The following is a 15,744-nucleotide window of genomic DNA, read 5'->3' on the forward strand; positions in this document are numbered from 1 at the left end:
TGATGTTGGGATGTACCGATCCTGTGCAGGTGTTGTTACACATGATTGTTACACATGGTCTGCCACTGCGAGGACGATCAGCTGTCCATCCTGTCTCCATGTAGCACTGTCTTAGGCATCTCACAGTACGGACATTGCAATTTATTGCCCTGACCACATCTGCAGTCCTCAAGCCTCCTTGCAGCATGCCTAAGGCATGTTCACGCAGATGAGAAGGAGACCCTGGGCATCTTTCTTTTGGTGTTTTTCCAGAGTCAGTAGAAAGGCCTTTTTAGTGTGCTAAGTTTTCATAACTGTGACCTTAATTGCCTACCGTCTGTAAGCTGTTAGTGTCTTAACGACCGTTCCACAGGTGCATGTTCATTAATTGTTTATGGTTCATTGAACAAGAATGGGAAACAGTGTTTAAACCCTTCACAATGAAGATCTGTGAAGTTTAGATTTTTACTAATTATCTTTGAAAGACAGGGTCCTGAAAAAGGGCTGTTTCTATTATTTACTGAGTTTACATTGCATTGATTATTGCATTGTTGGTCGAGTTTGCAAGAAAGGCATTTCACTGTAGTTGTGCATGTGAAATTAACACCTTAAACTTTCGACCAAGGCCCATCAAAAGTACTGCACTATATAGGGAATAGGGTGCCATGGGGCTCTGGTCTAAAGTAATGCACTATATAGGGAATAGGGTGCCATTTGGGACGTAGACATTCTCTTGTACACTTAACATTACTTACCCCTCTACATTCCAGGTGGAATCCTTTCGGTCCCTGGAGTCTAGAATTTCAAAAGAAAATAAAAAGCATGTTGTGGTATTCAGCTATAAGATGTGAAGGAAGTGGAACCAGCATAGTAGAATCAGTCACACTAGAATCTAATATATTAGGATTAGATACTGCACATGCAGCAGCTACTCTTCCTGGTGTAACCATCATATCAAACATCCCAAATCAAATCTAGAATCAGCTTTCTATTGCCCAACAAAGCATCCTTCACTCACGCCACCAAACTTACTCTAGTAAAACTGACTATCCTACCAATCCTCGAATTCGGCGATATAATTTACAAAATAGCCCCCAACACTCTACTCAGCAAACTGAATGCAGTCTATCACAGTGCCATCCGTTTTGTCACCAAAGCCCCATATACCACCCACCACTGCGACCTGTATGCTCTCGTCAGCTGGCCCTTGCTACATATTCGTCATCAGATCCAATGGTTCCAGGTCATCTATAAGTCTTTGCTAGGTAAAGCTCCGCCTTATCTCAGCTCACTGGTCACCATAACAACACCCACCCGTAGCACACACTCCAACAGGTTTATCTCACTGGTCATCCCCAAAGCCAACACCTCCTTTGGCCGCCTTTCCATCCAGTTCTCTGCTGCCAGTGACTGGAACGAATTACAAAAAAAAAAAAAAATTGCTGAAGTTGGAGAGTTACATTTCCCTCACTAAATTTAAACATCAGCTATCTGAGCAGCTAACCGATCGCTGCAGCTGTACATAGTCCATCTGTAAATAGCCCACCCAATCTACCTACCTCATCCTGTTTTTATTTATTTACTTTGCTGCTATTTTGCACAACAGTATCTCTACTTGCACATCATCATCATCTATCACTCCAGTGTTAATCAGGTCGCAGTTATAAATGAGAACTTGTTCTCAACTGGCCTACCTGGTTAAATAAAGGTGTTCTCAACTGGCCTACCTGGTTAAATAAAGGTGTTCTCATCTAGCCTACCTGGTTAAATAAAGGTGTTCTCATCTAGCCTACCTGGTTAAATAAAGGTGTTCTCATCTAGCCTACCTGGTTAAATAAAGGTGTTCTCAACTAGCCTACCTGGTTAAATAAAGGTGTTCTCAACTAGCCTACCTGGTTAAATAAAGGTGTTCTCAACTAGCCTACCTGGTTAAATAAAGGTGTTCTCAACTAGCCTACCTGGTTAAATAAAGGTGTTCTCAACTAGCCTACCTGGTTAAATAAAGGTGTTCTCAACTAGCCTACCTGGTTAAATAAAGGTGTTCTCAACTAGCCTACCTGGTTAAATAAAGGTGTTCTCAACTAGCCTACCTGGTTAAATAAAGGTGTTCTCAACTAGCCTACCTGGTTAAATAAAGGTGTTCTCAACTAGCCTACCTGGTTAAATAAAGGTGTTCTCAACTAGCCTACCTGGTTAAATAAAGGTGTTCTCATCTAGCCTACCTGGTTAAATAAAGGTGTTCTCAACTAGCCTACCTGGTTAAATAAAGGTGTTCTCAACTAGCCTACCTGGTTAAATAAAAGGTGTTCTCAACTAGCCTACCTGGTTAAATAAAGGTGTTCTCAACTGGCCTACCTGGTTAAATAAAGGTGTTCTCATCTAGCCTACCTGGTTAAATAAAGGTGTTCTCAACTGGCCTACCTGGTTAAATAAAGGTGTTCTCAACTAGCCTACCTGGTTAAATAAAGGTGTTCTCAACTGGCCTACCTGGTTAAATAAAGGTGTTCTCAACTGGCCTACCTGGTTAAATAAAGGTGTTCTCAACTAGCCTACCTGGTTAAATAAAGGTGTTCTCAACTAGCCTACCTGGTTAAATAAAGGTGTTCTCAACTAGCCTACCTGGTTAAATAAAGGTGTTCTCATCTAGCCTACCTGGTTAAATAAAGGTGTTCTCATCTAGCCTACCTGGTTAAATAAAGGTGTTCTCATCTAGCCTACCTGGTTAAATAAAGGTGTTCTCAACTAGCCTACCTGGTTAAATAAAGGTGTTCTCAACTAGCCTACCTGGTTAAATAAAGGTGTTCTCAACTTGCCTACCTGGTTAAATAAAGGTGTTCTCATCTAGCCTACCTGGTTAAATAAAGGTGTTCTCAACTAGCCTACCTGGTTAAATAAAGGTGTTCTCAACTAGCCTACCTGGTTAAATAAAGGTGTTCTCAACTAGCCTACCTGGTTAAATAAAGGTGTTCTCAACTAGCCTACCTGGTTAAATAAAGGTGTTCTCAACTAGCCTACCTGGTTAAATAAAGGTGTTCTCAACTAGCCTACCTGGTTAAATAAAGGTGTTCTCAACTAGCCTACCTGGTTAAATAAAGGTGTTCTCAACTAGCCTACCTGGTTAAATAAAGGTGTTCTCATCTAGCCTACCTGGTTAAATAAAGGTGTTCTCAACTAGCCTACCTGGTTAAATAAAGGTGTTCTCAACTAGCCTACCTGGTTAAATAAAGGTGTTCTCAACTGGCCTACCTGGTTAAATAAAGGTGTTCTCATCTAGCCTACCTGGTTAAATAAAGGTGTTCTCAACTGGCCTACCTGGTTAAATAAAGGTGTTCTCAACTAGCCTACCTGGTTAAATAAAGGTGTTCTCAACTAGCCTACCTGGTTAAATAAATGTGTTCTCAACTGGCCTACCTGGTTAAATAAAGGTGTTCTCAACTGGCCTACCTGGTTAAATAAAGGTGTTCTCAACTAGCCTACCTGGTTAAATAAAGGTGTTCTCAACTAGCCTACCTGGTTAAATAAAGGTGTTCTCAACTAGCCTACCTGGTTAAATAAAGGTGTTCTCAACTAGCCTACCTGGTTAAATAAAGGTGTTCTCAACTAGCCTACCTGGTTAAATAAAGGTGTTCTCAACTAGCCTACCTGGTTAAATAAAGGTGTTCTCAACTAGCCTACCTGGTTAAATAAAGGTGTTCTCAACTGGCCTACCTGGTTAAATAAAGGTGTTCTCAACTGGCCTACCTGGTTAAATAAAGGTGTTCTCAACTGGTCTACCTGGTTAAATAAAGGTGTTCTCAACTGGTCTACCTGGTTAAATAAAGGTGTTCTCAACTGGCCTACCTGGTTAAATAAAGGTGTTCTCAACTAGCCTACCTGGTTAAATAAAAATAAAAAATCAATTAAAACAGTTTACCTTCCGTCCCTCTCCTCGCCCCTACCTGGGCTTGAACCAGGGACCCTCTGCGCACACAGACAACAGCCACCCTCGAAGCATCGGGGGAACAACTACCTCAAGCACGAGTGACATCACCGATTGGAACGCTATTAGCGCGCACCCCGCAAATTAGCCAACCATTTCAAAATCGGTTACACTGGGGTCCACATTAAAACGTACAAATACATGAAAGTACAGAACAGTTAAAGGCAAGAACATTAGATTACATTAATAAAATACAACATAATAAGCGTTACTGGAAAGACGACAAAAATACTATTCATATATACACAATCATATTCTTATATATAGAGTAGTTTGATTTTAAGAGGAGGCGCTGTGATATGTCTTTCTATTCGATTTTTAAGACTAAACTTGCTTTTTGTCAGGTGGCTGAACATTCCACGATGCACGGCTCAGTCAGCTGAGGCCAAGCATTAAAGTGACGTGTACCCCGTCTCATCGTGAAACATTACCGGTGTATCTAGCTGCTGGCTAATGAAATGAGGTCAGCGCTCTTACAGGAGACTCCAAGGGGCAACAAGATCCTGTTCATGAGTGATTAGTGCACTATACAGGGAAACCTATCATCAGAAGCATATAGATTTTATTTATCCGTTATTTTACCAGGTAAATTGACTGAGAACACATTCTCATTTACAGCAACAACCTGGGGAATAGTTACAGGGGAGAGGAGACGAATGAGACAATAGTAAACTGGGGATTATTAGGTGACTGATGGTTTGAGGGCCAGACTGGGAATTTAGCCAGGACACCGGGGTTATCACACCTACTCTTACAATAAGTGCCATGGGATCTTGAATGACCTCAGAGAGTCAGGACACCCGTTTAACATCCCATCCGAAAGACAGCACCCTACACAGGGCACTACCCTGGGGCATTGGGATATTTTTTTTTAGACCACAGGAAAGAGTGCCTCCGACTGGCCCTCCAACACCACTTCCAACAGCATCTGGTCTTCCATCCAGGGACTGATCAGGACCAACCCTGCTTAGCTTCAGAAGCAAGCCAGCAGTGGTATGCAGGGTGGTATGCTCTCTATTGGTACCACACTGGGAAAGGGGGGACATTTGGGACGAAGTGATATAACCTGGCTCTGGACATATGTATAAAGGACAGTCAGAAAGTACACCGGTTAGAGGCCTCAAAACAAAATCAGCATGCCTTGCCCTTAAAGGGATGTGCCACCCTATAGTTTAAATGTGACCCGAAACTTGATCATGATAAGGTTCTCCTCGTTGGACAATACGGATAACAAACTAACACATGCCATAAATGCTTTTAAAACAATTACCTGTACTCCAGATTGCTAAATGAGCCAATAAACGGTATAGGCATAGTTGTCTAGAACATACACATCTGTTTATATCCTCACGACAAAGTATTATTCATTCAAATAAAATAAAATCCTCAAAGTGCACCGTCAGATTAATATCCTTATTTTGACTACAACTCCCATCGCGCAAAGCGGTCTTCCTAGTCTCCCTGCCGGCAGGCCAACCAGGCCACTGCGCGTTGCCATAGCAACCCGACTCCTGTAGTTTTGCGCTAGAAACACGATTTCTACCAGGTTCAATATGTTGAGAAAGCAACGTTTACATCGATAGCTAGTTGTAAAATAATCCCCGAAACAAACTGCATTAAAACTACCTCATTCGGATATCGACCATTGTAACTTTTTCTAGCGATCGCATTGCATTGTGGGTTTTGTAGTCGATTTGAACTCGGCAGATCATAAATTGCTTCCTGACACATGCGTTACAAAAAGGAATTTGGATGATTAATTTAAACTGCACACGGATCATGAACAGCAATGACAATGTCAGGATTGAGAAGAAATGGACTACTTGTAGTCTTTATGAAATATTTGCTGTAAACGCCTAACCACTTGTATACTCTACTTGCATCCACTCTAAAGCCTAAACATATACAAATCAGACGCGTTTCTTCACGGTACCCAAACCAGAAACAGATTTAACGCGTTCTGTAAAAAACAAGTATTGCTACTTACCGCCCAGAGGGCATTTTCTCCTTAATGTATGGACATGAATCGGCTTGACTCCGGCCAGCCTTCCTCCTGGTATTTGTAACCCCGGACAATGACGAACGGAGAGCGGTCCATAGCGGCCTTGGCCCAACTGCGTCAAGTCCCCGGCGGTGCTGAGAGAAGCCGCTAGTGTGATCACCTTCGGGCTGGCTGTGGGGTGCATCACGCTAATACGACGCACCGATATTCCAAACTCATAAACTAACTAAATAATTAGCCATGTTAACAAAAAAGACGAATTAAAAACTTAAGCAGCGGAGAGCTTGAGAAAGCCCACTAGAGGCTACGTGGCGTATTGAATCATGTGGTTTCCATGGCTACGGGCTGTGGATGGCCAAGCAGCAGGCCTGACATTTAATTTGACCTTTATTTAACTCGGCAAGTCAGTTAAGAACAAATCCTTATTTTCAATGACGGCCTAGGAACAGTGAGTTAAATGCCTTGTTCAGGGGGCAGCTTTGTCAGCTTACCTTGTCAGCTCAAGGATTTGAACTTGCAACCTTTTGGTTGCTGGCACAATGCTGTCGCCTCAATCACCATGCCCCAGTCCAAACGATTTACATAGTAACATGCACCTCATATACTACAACTCGCCTAACCAAACAAGTTCATGTAATATAAAGTGATATGTGACCAAGTTTGTGACAGCATTGCTTTAGTTAATGAAGTGCTTGTATAGAAGTTACAACATTTCTTTATTGTTAAAAAATGCCTCAAAGATGTGACTCAAGTCATTACTGATGTGACAAAATAGTGTGGACCAGAAGCAAAGCTCTCCAAAGCTTGTTCCTAGCGCCCTACAGGTTCAGGTTAGGTACAAATGGGGATGGAGTAAAAACCACACAGGACCGTAGCTCTCCAGCAACAAGCTTGGAGAGCACTGCTGTAGAGTCCAGCGTTTTTTTTTATGTAGGAAAACACCTGGGGAGGTTAAACATACGACACAAAACAGATTATAGACACCAGAGTTATGAGACAACACCAATAAGTTCCTTTTGATGTTTATTGTACAGACAACAGCATCCTTTGGGAAAAAAACCTGGAAGACAAGAAATTTGAATATCAGAAAACAAGTTTCTTACTTACAGCGAACACATTTCCAATGTTTAGTCTGAGCAAAACTTGAACTGAGCATCTAAAAAAAAATATATATATATATTTTAATTTCAGTAACTGGATGGGAGAACATCCTCGAAGTGCCAGTAGTTTAATGTGGTTTCAGACAAATTGGCTTACATTTTTCAGACTGGTTTCACCAGAGTCGATAAGACGGGGAAAAAAGTTGAGCATCATTAACCACATTGTGTAAAAACAGAAACTGGACACTTAGGGACTTGAAAAAGATAACCATCTGAACATTGTTTATGGGTTTGTTCTCGATCACAACACCGGCATAAACCCGAGAAGGCAGTGACAGCACAAGAACCGATTCATCTAGTCAAGATCTGGGACTGAAAAGTGAATAAAGGCAAAAACTAAATCTTCGTCCTAATGTGTGCCCATGTTCACTCCCCCTCCTCACTCGAAAGGAAAAATGGCCGTCAAAAGAAATGGAAACTCCATCAAATCCATAGCCTCCAATCCAATGCTTATATATTTGTGGAAAGAATTGATTGAATACCAGGTCATCATGTAAAAGTGACAACTGATCCTAGATCAGCACACCTACTCTGACACACATACCCCCAGAAGTTTCAAATGGCACTCCAATTCCCTACATAGTGAACTATTTATGGGTTGAACCAGTACACTACATAAGGAATAGGGTATAACTTGGGATACAAAACTACAGGTTTCCCATCTCACCTTAACTCTACCCCTGTCCCCGGCGTTTCCCCCAAACTCAGCCCTTGGGACTCCCAACGTGTGAACATTGAACAGCCCCGACAATACAAAGCTTATTGATTATTTGAATCAGCTGTGTAGCGCTATGGGGCTGGGTTCCCCAAGGACCAAGTGTTGGAAACACTGCCCAAAAAATAAATCTTGAGTCACCTCTAGTTCATCCTCCTGACGAGTCTGTTGATCTGGTCTTCCCTGTTTCCAGCATCTCCTCCCTCCACAAAGTGAGTCGTCTTCTTGTTCATGCCGCCGCGGGGTGTGGACAATTTGAAGGGCCACAGGAAGTTGTTGGCAGGCTTGAAGTTCTTCCCGACTGTGTAGATCTCATGGATCAGGTCCTCCACGCAGATGATGCTGTATTTACCTGAGGGACGAGGACAGAGCGAGAGCAAGGACAGAGCGTGTTTAAAAGGGCAATCTGCAATTCAAAGAGCTGAGGGATGACAACAAAAACACAAAACTCTAATTGATAAAGACATATGGAAGGACGACCTTTCCCTTTAGAGTGAGGAGGAGATTATCCATTAATCACATTCAGTGCCCCCAGAAAGTATTCAGACCCCGTCGACTTAGTCCACATTTTGTTACATTACAGCCTTATTATAAAATGGATAAAAACATTTTTTTTAAAGCCTCAGCAATCTACACACACACACAATGCCCCATAATGACAAAGCGAAAACAGGTTAAGCTAATTTGCAATTTTAATATGAAAATAAGCTATTCGTTTTATTTTGTAAGTATTCAGAACCTTTGCTATGAGCTCAAGTGCATCCTGTTTCCATTGATCATGGGGGTTATATCCTTCCTGTTTGGCCCTGTCCGGGGGTGTCCTCGGATGGGGCCACAGTGTCTCCTGACCCCTCCGGTCTCAGCCTCCAGTATTTATGCTGCAGTAGTTTATGTGTCGGGGGGCTGGGGTCAGTTTGTTATATCTGGAGTACTTCTCCTGTCCTATTCGGTGTCCTGTGTGAATCTAAGTGTGCGTTCTCTAATTCTCTCCTTCTCTCTCTCGGAGGACCTGAGCCCCAGGACCATGCCCCAGGACTACCTGACATGATGACTCCTTGCTGTCCCCAGTCCACCTGGCCATGCTGCTGCTCCAGTTTCAACTTCCACCTGACTGTGCTGCTGCTCTAGTTTCAACTGTTCTGCCTTATTATTCAACCATGCTGGTCATTTATGAACATTTGAACATCTTGGCCATGTTCTGTTATAATCTCCACCCGGCACAGCCAGAAGAGGACTGGCCACCCCACATAGCCTGGTTCCTCTCTAGGTTTCTTCCTAGGTATTGGCCTTTCTAGGGAGTTTTTCCTAGCCACCGTGCTTCTACACCTGCATTGCTTGCTGTTTGGGGTTTTAGGCTGGGTTTCTGTACAGCACTTTGGGATATCAGCTGATGTACGAAGGGCTATATAAATACATTTGATTTGATCATCCTGAAGACATTTTCTATAACTTCATCCCAGTCCAAGTTATTTATTGGTCATGATTTGGAAGGGCACACCCATCTATAAAAAGGTCCCACAGTTGACAGTGCTCAGATCTGTCTGCAGGTCTCTGAGAAGTAGTTTTGTTCATCGCAACTCTTTCTAGAGTGTTGAATGTTAAGAGTACAGGCATAACTGGGAAATAAAAGCAAAAAAAAATATTGAACCAGACTAACTAGGGCTGGCCGTCCGACCAAACGGAGCAATCGGGGGAGAAGGGCCTTCGTCAAAGACGAGAGCTAGAACCTGACATAGCTTCTCTGTAGGGATAGGAGAACATTCCAGAAGGACAACCATCTCTGAAGTACTCCAGGAATCAGGCCTTTATGGTAGAGTGGCCAGACGGAAGGCACTCCTCTGTAAAAAAGGCATGACAGTCTACTTTCCCAAAAGTCATCTGAAGGACTCAGACCATGAGAAACAAGATTCTCTGGTCTGATGAAACCAAGATTGAATGGCCTGAATGCCAAGCATCGCATCTGGAGGAAACCTGGCACCATCCCTGGTAAATCTACCACCAATAGTGGAGGTACAATTATGATGTGGGGATGTTTTTCAGCGATGGGGACTGGGGAGACTAGTCAGGATGGAGAGTAAGATGAACGGAGCAAAGTACAGAGAGATCCTTGATGGAAAAGCTGCTCTAGAGCGCTCAGGACCTCAGACTGTCTCTGAATGTCTTTAAGAGCCCCATCCAAAACCCAGATTTGAACAGTTTAACATCTCTGGAGAGACCTGAAAATAGCTGTGCAGCGACGCTCCCCATCCAACCTGACAGAGTCTGAGAGGATCCGCTGAGGAGAATGAGAGAAACTCCCCAAATACAGGTGTGCCAAGATTGTAGCGTCATACCCAGGAAGACTCCAGGCTGTAATCACTGCCAAAGGTGCTTCAACAAAGTACTGAGTAAATGGTCTGAATACTTACATAAAAATTTCAATTTCAATTATAAATCTTTTTTACTTTGTCATTGTGGTGTGTGTAGATTGCTGAGGGAAAAAAATAGTCAATAAATTTTAGAATAAGGCTGTAAAGTAACAAAATAAGGAAATGTCAAGAGGTCTGAATACTTTCCAAATGCACTGTATTTAGCAGATGGTATTGTAGAGAAAAGCGTACGGCTAACAGGTTTGTGTACAGTAATGGGAACTTCATGTCCCAAATCACGAAATGGGGTCGCCTATTCTGCCATTTCAGACCGCAGTCGTTTTCTCAATGTGGTTTCAGACAAATTGGCTTATTTTTTTCAGACTCGATTCACCAGAGTCGATAAGATGGGGAAAAAAGTTGAGCATCATTAACCACATTGTGACGTTTGAAACGACAGGACAATCATTACAGTGCAGATAAGTCCCATCAAAAAAGGGATCGTCTTTAACTATCTAGTCTATGTGGGAAAAGGCTTTTGACCTCCAACGTTATGAAGGGATTCAGTCCCACATAAGTAAATGCGTACCCAGGGCCTTCTCGACCAGGGCGTTGTCCGTGAGGGCGATGCGCTGCTTGGTCATCCTGCCATGGCCACGCTTGTAGATCAGCTCGCGAACAGACTTCAGGTTGGGGTACCTACGAAACAAGAGCAGGAAAATACTGTCTGTGGAACCGCATTGCAGGTAGCGTAGTCGCAACGGAAAACAGTGAGAACTACTGCACCCAACCCAACCAAAACAATGCATTTGGTTCATTTCATACCGGGCATGTCTTTAGTAATATCAATGTGGTTTCAGACAAATTGGCTTAATTTTTCAGACTGGATTCACCAGAGTCGATAAGATGGGGAAAAAAGTTGAACATCATTAACCACATTGTGTAAAAATACCAGACAATCACTGCAGCAGAATTCAGGTTGTACCACTACCTTAAATCAAATAAAGCAACATAAAACCACAACTGTCCAAATCAAAGCAGGGGTGTATTCATTAGTGCAAACCTGTTTGCAACATGAAAAGTTCTACTATGAAAACGAGCAGTTCTTGTTGGCCAATTCAGGTTAGTCTCTTCCCTACATCGGATCGTTGGCTTCCTAGTGAATACACCGTGGTAGTGATGTCAGTCTTACCCCCAAGCGATGTAGGGCTCGGCGATCCTCAACATGTTGATGGAAGCCTTGTTCAGTTTGACGAAGACTCCGTTGAAGATCTGACGCAGACGCATGAGTTGGAGGACCTTGCGCACCTTGGGGCTGACACCGTTGATACTGGGGGGGGGGGGGCAGAAAGAGGAGAGTCGAGGGGTACGGTGTTAGTTATGTTCAGCACAACATCACTTGTCTTAATTTTCCAGTTGGCTTTTAGTTTACATTCAATGTGGTTTCAGACAAATTGGCTTATTTTTTCAGACTGGTTTCACCAGAGTCGATAAGATGGGGAAAAAAGTTCAGCATCATTAACCACATTGTGTAGAAGTTCGAATGACAGGAAGACGACATTGTCACCAGCTACACCATGTAACAAATAAAATCAATGTAACGACTTAAATACATCCATGTTTTACCCAGCACCTGGGTAGACATGTAACGTGACAAGTAACGGTGTACGAGACAATGGAAATCTGACAAAAACAGGGACAAAATACACATTTAGCAGCCTAATCCACGGAAACATACCCCCTGATCCTGATGACGAAGGCCAACTTGGGCTCAGCTGGGACGTAGAAGTTCCCGACCTTGCGGGCTGTCCGCCCCATGCGGATCTCACGACGGTACATCTCCCTGTACTCCTTGTGGTACTTCTCAGCCCTCTTGTAGATCAGTTTCCTGGTCACCTTACGAGTCTGGGGATACAAAGCATCAACTATGATTCAGAGCAGAACATCACAGCTGGGTAACACCTCTAGTTAATTAACTTCACAGTAGGAACAAAAATTATTTTTTTTGGGTGGGTTGTAGGGCATTCACCCACCACTGTACATACGGATACAGATCAAATAGAACAGGAGACCTTACAGTGGAATGTTTATTTACAATCCAACAATGCAGTTATAGCCGGCAATGATTATTTAGGACATTTCTATGTGGTTTCAGACAAATTGGCTTATTTTTCAGACTGGTTTCACCAGAGTCGATAAGATGGGGAAAAAAGTTGAGCATCATTAACCACGTTGTAGTTATACGGTTTGAATGACAGTGGGTGGATATTACACCCCCACCCACAACCAGACAGTTCTAAGCAGTACATCAACCGCACTTAAGGGGAGATTATATGCATTGTCAAATTAAATATGGAAGTCTGCTAGTTAGGTTAGTACTTTGGTTAGTTCAAACTTACTTTTTTTTCGGCAAGCATCTTCTTGATGCGCATGGTCTTCATGGTGGCGAAGGCCTTCCGCCTTTTCAAAAGGCTCTCAGGGACCGCCGGAACCTTCTTTCTGCAACAGATGCGACACTTTGTTTAGAGTAAGGAAGAAATAGTTTACGATGGATGGAAGTGACTGACTGAGGAATAGTAATTTAACGGACCAAACATTGTTGCGAAACTGGCCTTTGTCTTCGCCGGGCGAAACTGACGCAAAGTCTACTTTGTGATATTGTGGAGCTCAAACAGCGAAATACTCAGAAAATATACTATGTACCTCATTGGCAATATGCAAGTAATACTACGAGCCACACATCGCATAGAAGTAAAAACATGTGCAGATCGATTCGCAAGACGGGCATGTTTCTGACCGCATCCAGTCCCGAGTCAACAAAATCAACAAAAATATCGTAAAGTAAAAAACGCCACTCCACACTACCGACACGACAAATATGTTCTATAGTTGACGATAACGAACTAAATGTCAAATAACGTTGGATATATGTGAAATTAGTAGATGGACATAGATTCTTGCAGAGCAGAAATCACTTACTCTGCGTCCGCCATTGTGTCCACCGAGAAAGAGACTTTCTTTCATGCGCATGCGTGAGTTAAAAGCTTGTAGGACCCCAGTCGCTGTCTATTAAACTGCCTGAGAAGAATTTGCTCTTGCAGCTCATCTCGCAGTGTCTACCTTCCAGTGGCGATTTTAGCACGTAAATCTTGGTGGGGCAAACTCAACATGAGAAACGGTGCACACGAACTGTTAGGGCCTTCATTTATTTATTTTTAAATTTAACCTTTATTTAACTAGGCAAGTTAGTTAAGAACAAATTCTTATTTACAATGACGGTCTACCGAAATGCAAAAGGCCTCCTGTGGGGGCTAGGATTAAAAATACAAATCAATAAAATAAAAATATAGGACAAAACACACATCATGACAAGAGAGACACCACAACACTACATAAAGAGAGACCTAAAGACGACAAAATAGCATGGCAGCAACACATGACAACACAGCATGGTAGCAACACAACATGACAACAACATGGTAGCAACACAACATGGCAGAAGCACAAATCAGGGTACAAACATTAATGGGCACAGACAACAGCACAAAGGTCAAGAAGGTAGAGACAACAATACATCACGCAAAGCAGCCAAAACTGTCAGCAAGAGTGATCGAGTCTTTGAAGGAAGAGATTGAGATAAAAACTGTCCAGTTTGAGTGATTGTTGCAGCTTGTTCCAGTCGCTAGCTGCAGCGAACTGAAAAGAGGAGCGACCCAGGGATGTTTGTGCTTTGGGGACCTTTAACAGAATGTGACTGGCAGAAGGGGTGTTGTATGTGGAGGATCAGGGCTGCAGTAGGTATCTCAGATAGGGGGGAGTGAACAGGTGTTGTATGTAGAGGATGAGGGCTGCAGTAGGTATCTCAGATAGGGGGGAGTGAACAGGTGTTGTATGTGGAGGATGAGGGCTGCAGTAGGTATCTCAGATAGGGGGGAGTGAACAGGTGTTGTATGTGGAGGATGAAGGCTGCAGTAGGTATCTCAGATAGGGGGGAGTGAACAGGTGTTGTATGTGGAGGATGAGGGCTGCAGTAGGTATCTCAGATAGGGGGGAGTGAACAGGTGTTGTATGTGGAGGATGAGGGCTGCAGTAGGTATCTCAGATAGGGGGGAGTGAACAGGTGTTGTATGTGGAGGATGAGGGCTGCAGTAGGTATCTCAGATAGGGGGGAGTGAACAGGTGTTATATGTGGAGGATGAGGGCTGCAGTAGGTATCTCAGATAGGGAGGAGTAAGGCCTATGAGGGTTTCATAAATAAGCATCAACCAGTGGGTCTTGTGACGGGTATACAGAGGTGATCAGTTTATAGAAGAGTACAGAGTGCAGTGATTTGTCCTATAAGGAGCATTGGTGGCAAATCTGATGGCCGAATGGTAAAGAACATCTAGCCACTCGAGAGCACCCTTACCTGTCGATCTATAACTTACATCTCTGTAATCTAGCATGGGTAGGATGGTCATCTGAATCAGGGTCCGTTTGGCAGCTGGGGGTGAAAGAAGAGCGATTACGATACAGGAAACCAAGTCTAGATTTAACTTTAACCTGCAGCTTTGATATGTACTGAGAGAAAGACAGTCTACTGTCTAGCCATACCCCCAAGTACTTGTATGAAAGCTCTAAACCCTCAGAGGTAGTAATCACACCTGTAAGGAGAGGGGTATTCTTCTTACAAAACCACATGACCTTTGTTTTGGAGGTGTTCAGAACAAGGTTAAGGGCAGAGAAAGCTTGTCTGTAAATTAGATCATTCCAGTGCTATTACATATTTGTAAACCCTAAATGCTATTTGTTCAGTGTAAAAACACAATTTCAACCATATCAACCTCATTCAAACATAGTGGTGGTGTTATGGGGAATCCAGGGTACATTCAAGTGTCCTTTCAGCCTCTCCAAAGTGTCTGAATGTGCTAATTGCACTGTTTTTGCACACTGTGGCTAAAAGTTATTGTTTATTATAAAAACTACATTTCTACAACACCAATCTCTCTCGAACATTGTGGTGGTGTTGGGAGACATACAGGGGATATCCAAGTGTTTTTTCAACCTCTCTAAAGTGCCTGAACGTTTAGCCTAGACATATCTAATGTATCTAATCAAAAACTAAACTGTTTACAAAAAAACAACATAAAAGCTACAGATACACAGTACCAGTCAAACGTTTGGACACACCAACTCATTCAAGGGTTTTTCTTTATTTTTTTAACTAGTTTCTACATTGTAGAATAATATTTAATTAAAACATCAAAACTATGAAATAACACATATGGATTCCTGTCGTAAGCATAAAAGTGTTAAACAAATCCAAAAATATTTTATATTTGAGATTCTTCGAAGTAGCCACCCTTTGCCTCGATGACATCTTTGCACACACTTTGCATTCTCTCAACCAGCTTCATGAGGTAATCACCTGGAATGCTTTTCCAATGATGGCAATGGTGGCAAAGTAAATACAATATAGCAAGTAAAACACTGGAATAGTAGATTTGCAATGGAAGAATGTGCAAAGTAGAAATACAAATAATGGGGTGCAAAGGAGCTAAATAAATAAAATAAATACAGTA

At 42.6% G+C, this 15,744-nt stretch overlaps 2 protein-coding genes and 5 non-coding genes across 9 annotated transcripts in view; all 7 read right to left on the reverse strand.

Annotated features, from left to right (window-relative positions):
- Window positions 1–6,548, reverse strand: part of lg11h8orf89 (linkage group 11 C8orf89 homolog) — a 34,504-nt gene extending 27,956 nt beyond the window's left edge. For both annotated transcript variants that reach the window (XM_020475913.2, XM_020475912.2), the window contains exons 1-2: window positions 5,946–6,548; window positions 735–774 (exon numbers count right to left, since the gene is read on the reverse strand). In XM_020475913.2, coding sequence (XP_020331502.1) covers window positions 735–774; window positions 5,946–6,144 — 239 coding nt within the window. In that variant the 5' untranslated portion in view covers window positions 6,145–6,548. The remainder of the gene's footprint in view (window positions 1–734; window positions 775–5,945) is intronic.
- A 112-nt stretch (window positions 6,549–6,660) lies between these two features.
- On the reverse strand, window positions 6,661–13,291 carry LOC109883896 (60S ribosomal protein L7). Of its 2 annotated transcripts, none has more exons than XM_020475911.2 (7): window positions 13,163–13,291; window positions 12,583–12,682; window positions 11,922–12,088; window positions 11,376–11,513; window positions 10,773–10,882; window positions 7,977–8,187; window positions 6,661–7,020 (listed from the first exon to the last, which is right to left on the reverse strand). In XM_020475911.2, exons 1-6 carry the CDS (start codon window positions 13,174–13,176, stop codon window positions 7,979–7,981), a joined length of 738 nt encoding a protein of 245 aa, XP_020331500.1. In that variant the 5' UTR covers window positions 13,177–13,291; the 3' UTR covers window positions 6,661–7,020; window positions 7,977–7,978. The 2 variants fall into 2 exon arrangements, with proteins under 2 accessions (XP_020331500.1, XP_031692295.1); XM_031836435.1 differs by having other exon boundaries at window positions 12,774–13,197.
- On the reverse strand, window positions 7,191–7,284 carry LOC116376370 (small nucleolar SNORD12/SNORD106). Its single transcript, XR_004211783.1, has one exon. It is a non-coding gene; the product is annotated as a small nucleolar SNORD12/SNORD106 (small nucleolar RNA).
- LOC116376371 (small nucleolar SNORD12/SNORD106) lies at window positions 10,531–10,624 on the reverse strand. Its single transcript, XR_004211784.1, has one exon. It is a non-coding gene; the product is annotated as a small nucleolar SNORD12/SNORD106 (small nucleolar RNA).
- On the reverse strand, window positions 11,031–11,123 carry LOC116376368 (small nucleolar SNORD12/SNORD106). Its single transcript, XR_004211781.1, has one exon. It is a non-coding gene; the product is annotated as a small nucleolar SNORD12/SNORD106 (small nucleolar RNA).
- LOC116376369 (small nucleolar SNORD12/SNORD106) lies at window positions 11,620–11,712 on the reverse strand. The gene has a single exon (XR_004211782.1). It is a non-coding gene; the product is annotated as a small nucleolar SNORD12/SNORD106 (small nucleolar RNA).
- LOC116376372 (small nucleolar SNORD12/SNORD106) lies at window positions 12,326–12,417 on the reverse strand. The gene has a single exon (XR_004211785.1). It is a non-coding gene; the product is annotated as a small nucleolar SNORD12/SNORD106 (small nucleolar RNA).
- Window positions 13,292–15,744: the final 2,453 nt, after the last annotated feature.

The sequence above is a fragment of the Oncorhynchus kisutch genome, linkage group LG11, assembly GCF_002021735.2.
Source record: "Oncorhynchus kisutch isolate 150728-3 linkage group LG11, Okis_V2, whole genome shotgun sequence".
In the NCBI taxonomy this organism is placed as follows: domain Eukaryota; kingdom Metazoa; phylum Chordata; class Actinopteri; order Salmoniformes; family Salmonidae; genus Oncorhynchus; species Oncorhynchus kisutch.

Excerpts from the sequence above, each read along its gene's own strand:
- LOC109883896 (XM_020475911.2), bottom strand. Across the intron at positions 11,514-11,921 it reads TTCGTCATCAGGATCAGGGG|TATCAACGGTGTCAGCCCCA; the intron begins GTATGTTTCCGT and ends CCCCCCCCCCAG. Across the intron at positions 8,188-10,772 it reads CCTGGTCGAGAAGGCCCTGG|GTAAATACAGCATCATCTGC; the intron begins GTACGCATTTAC and ends CTCGTCCCTCAG.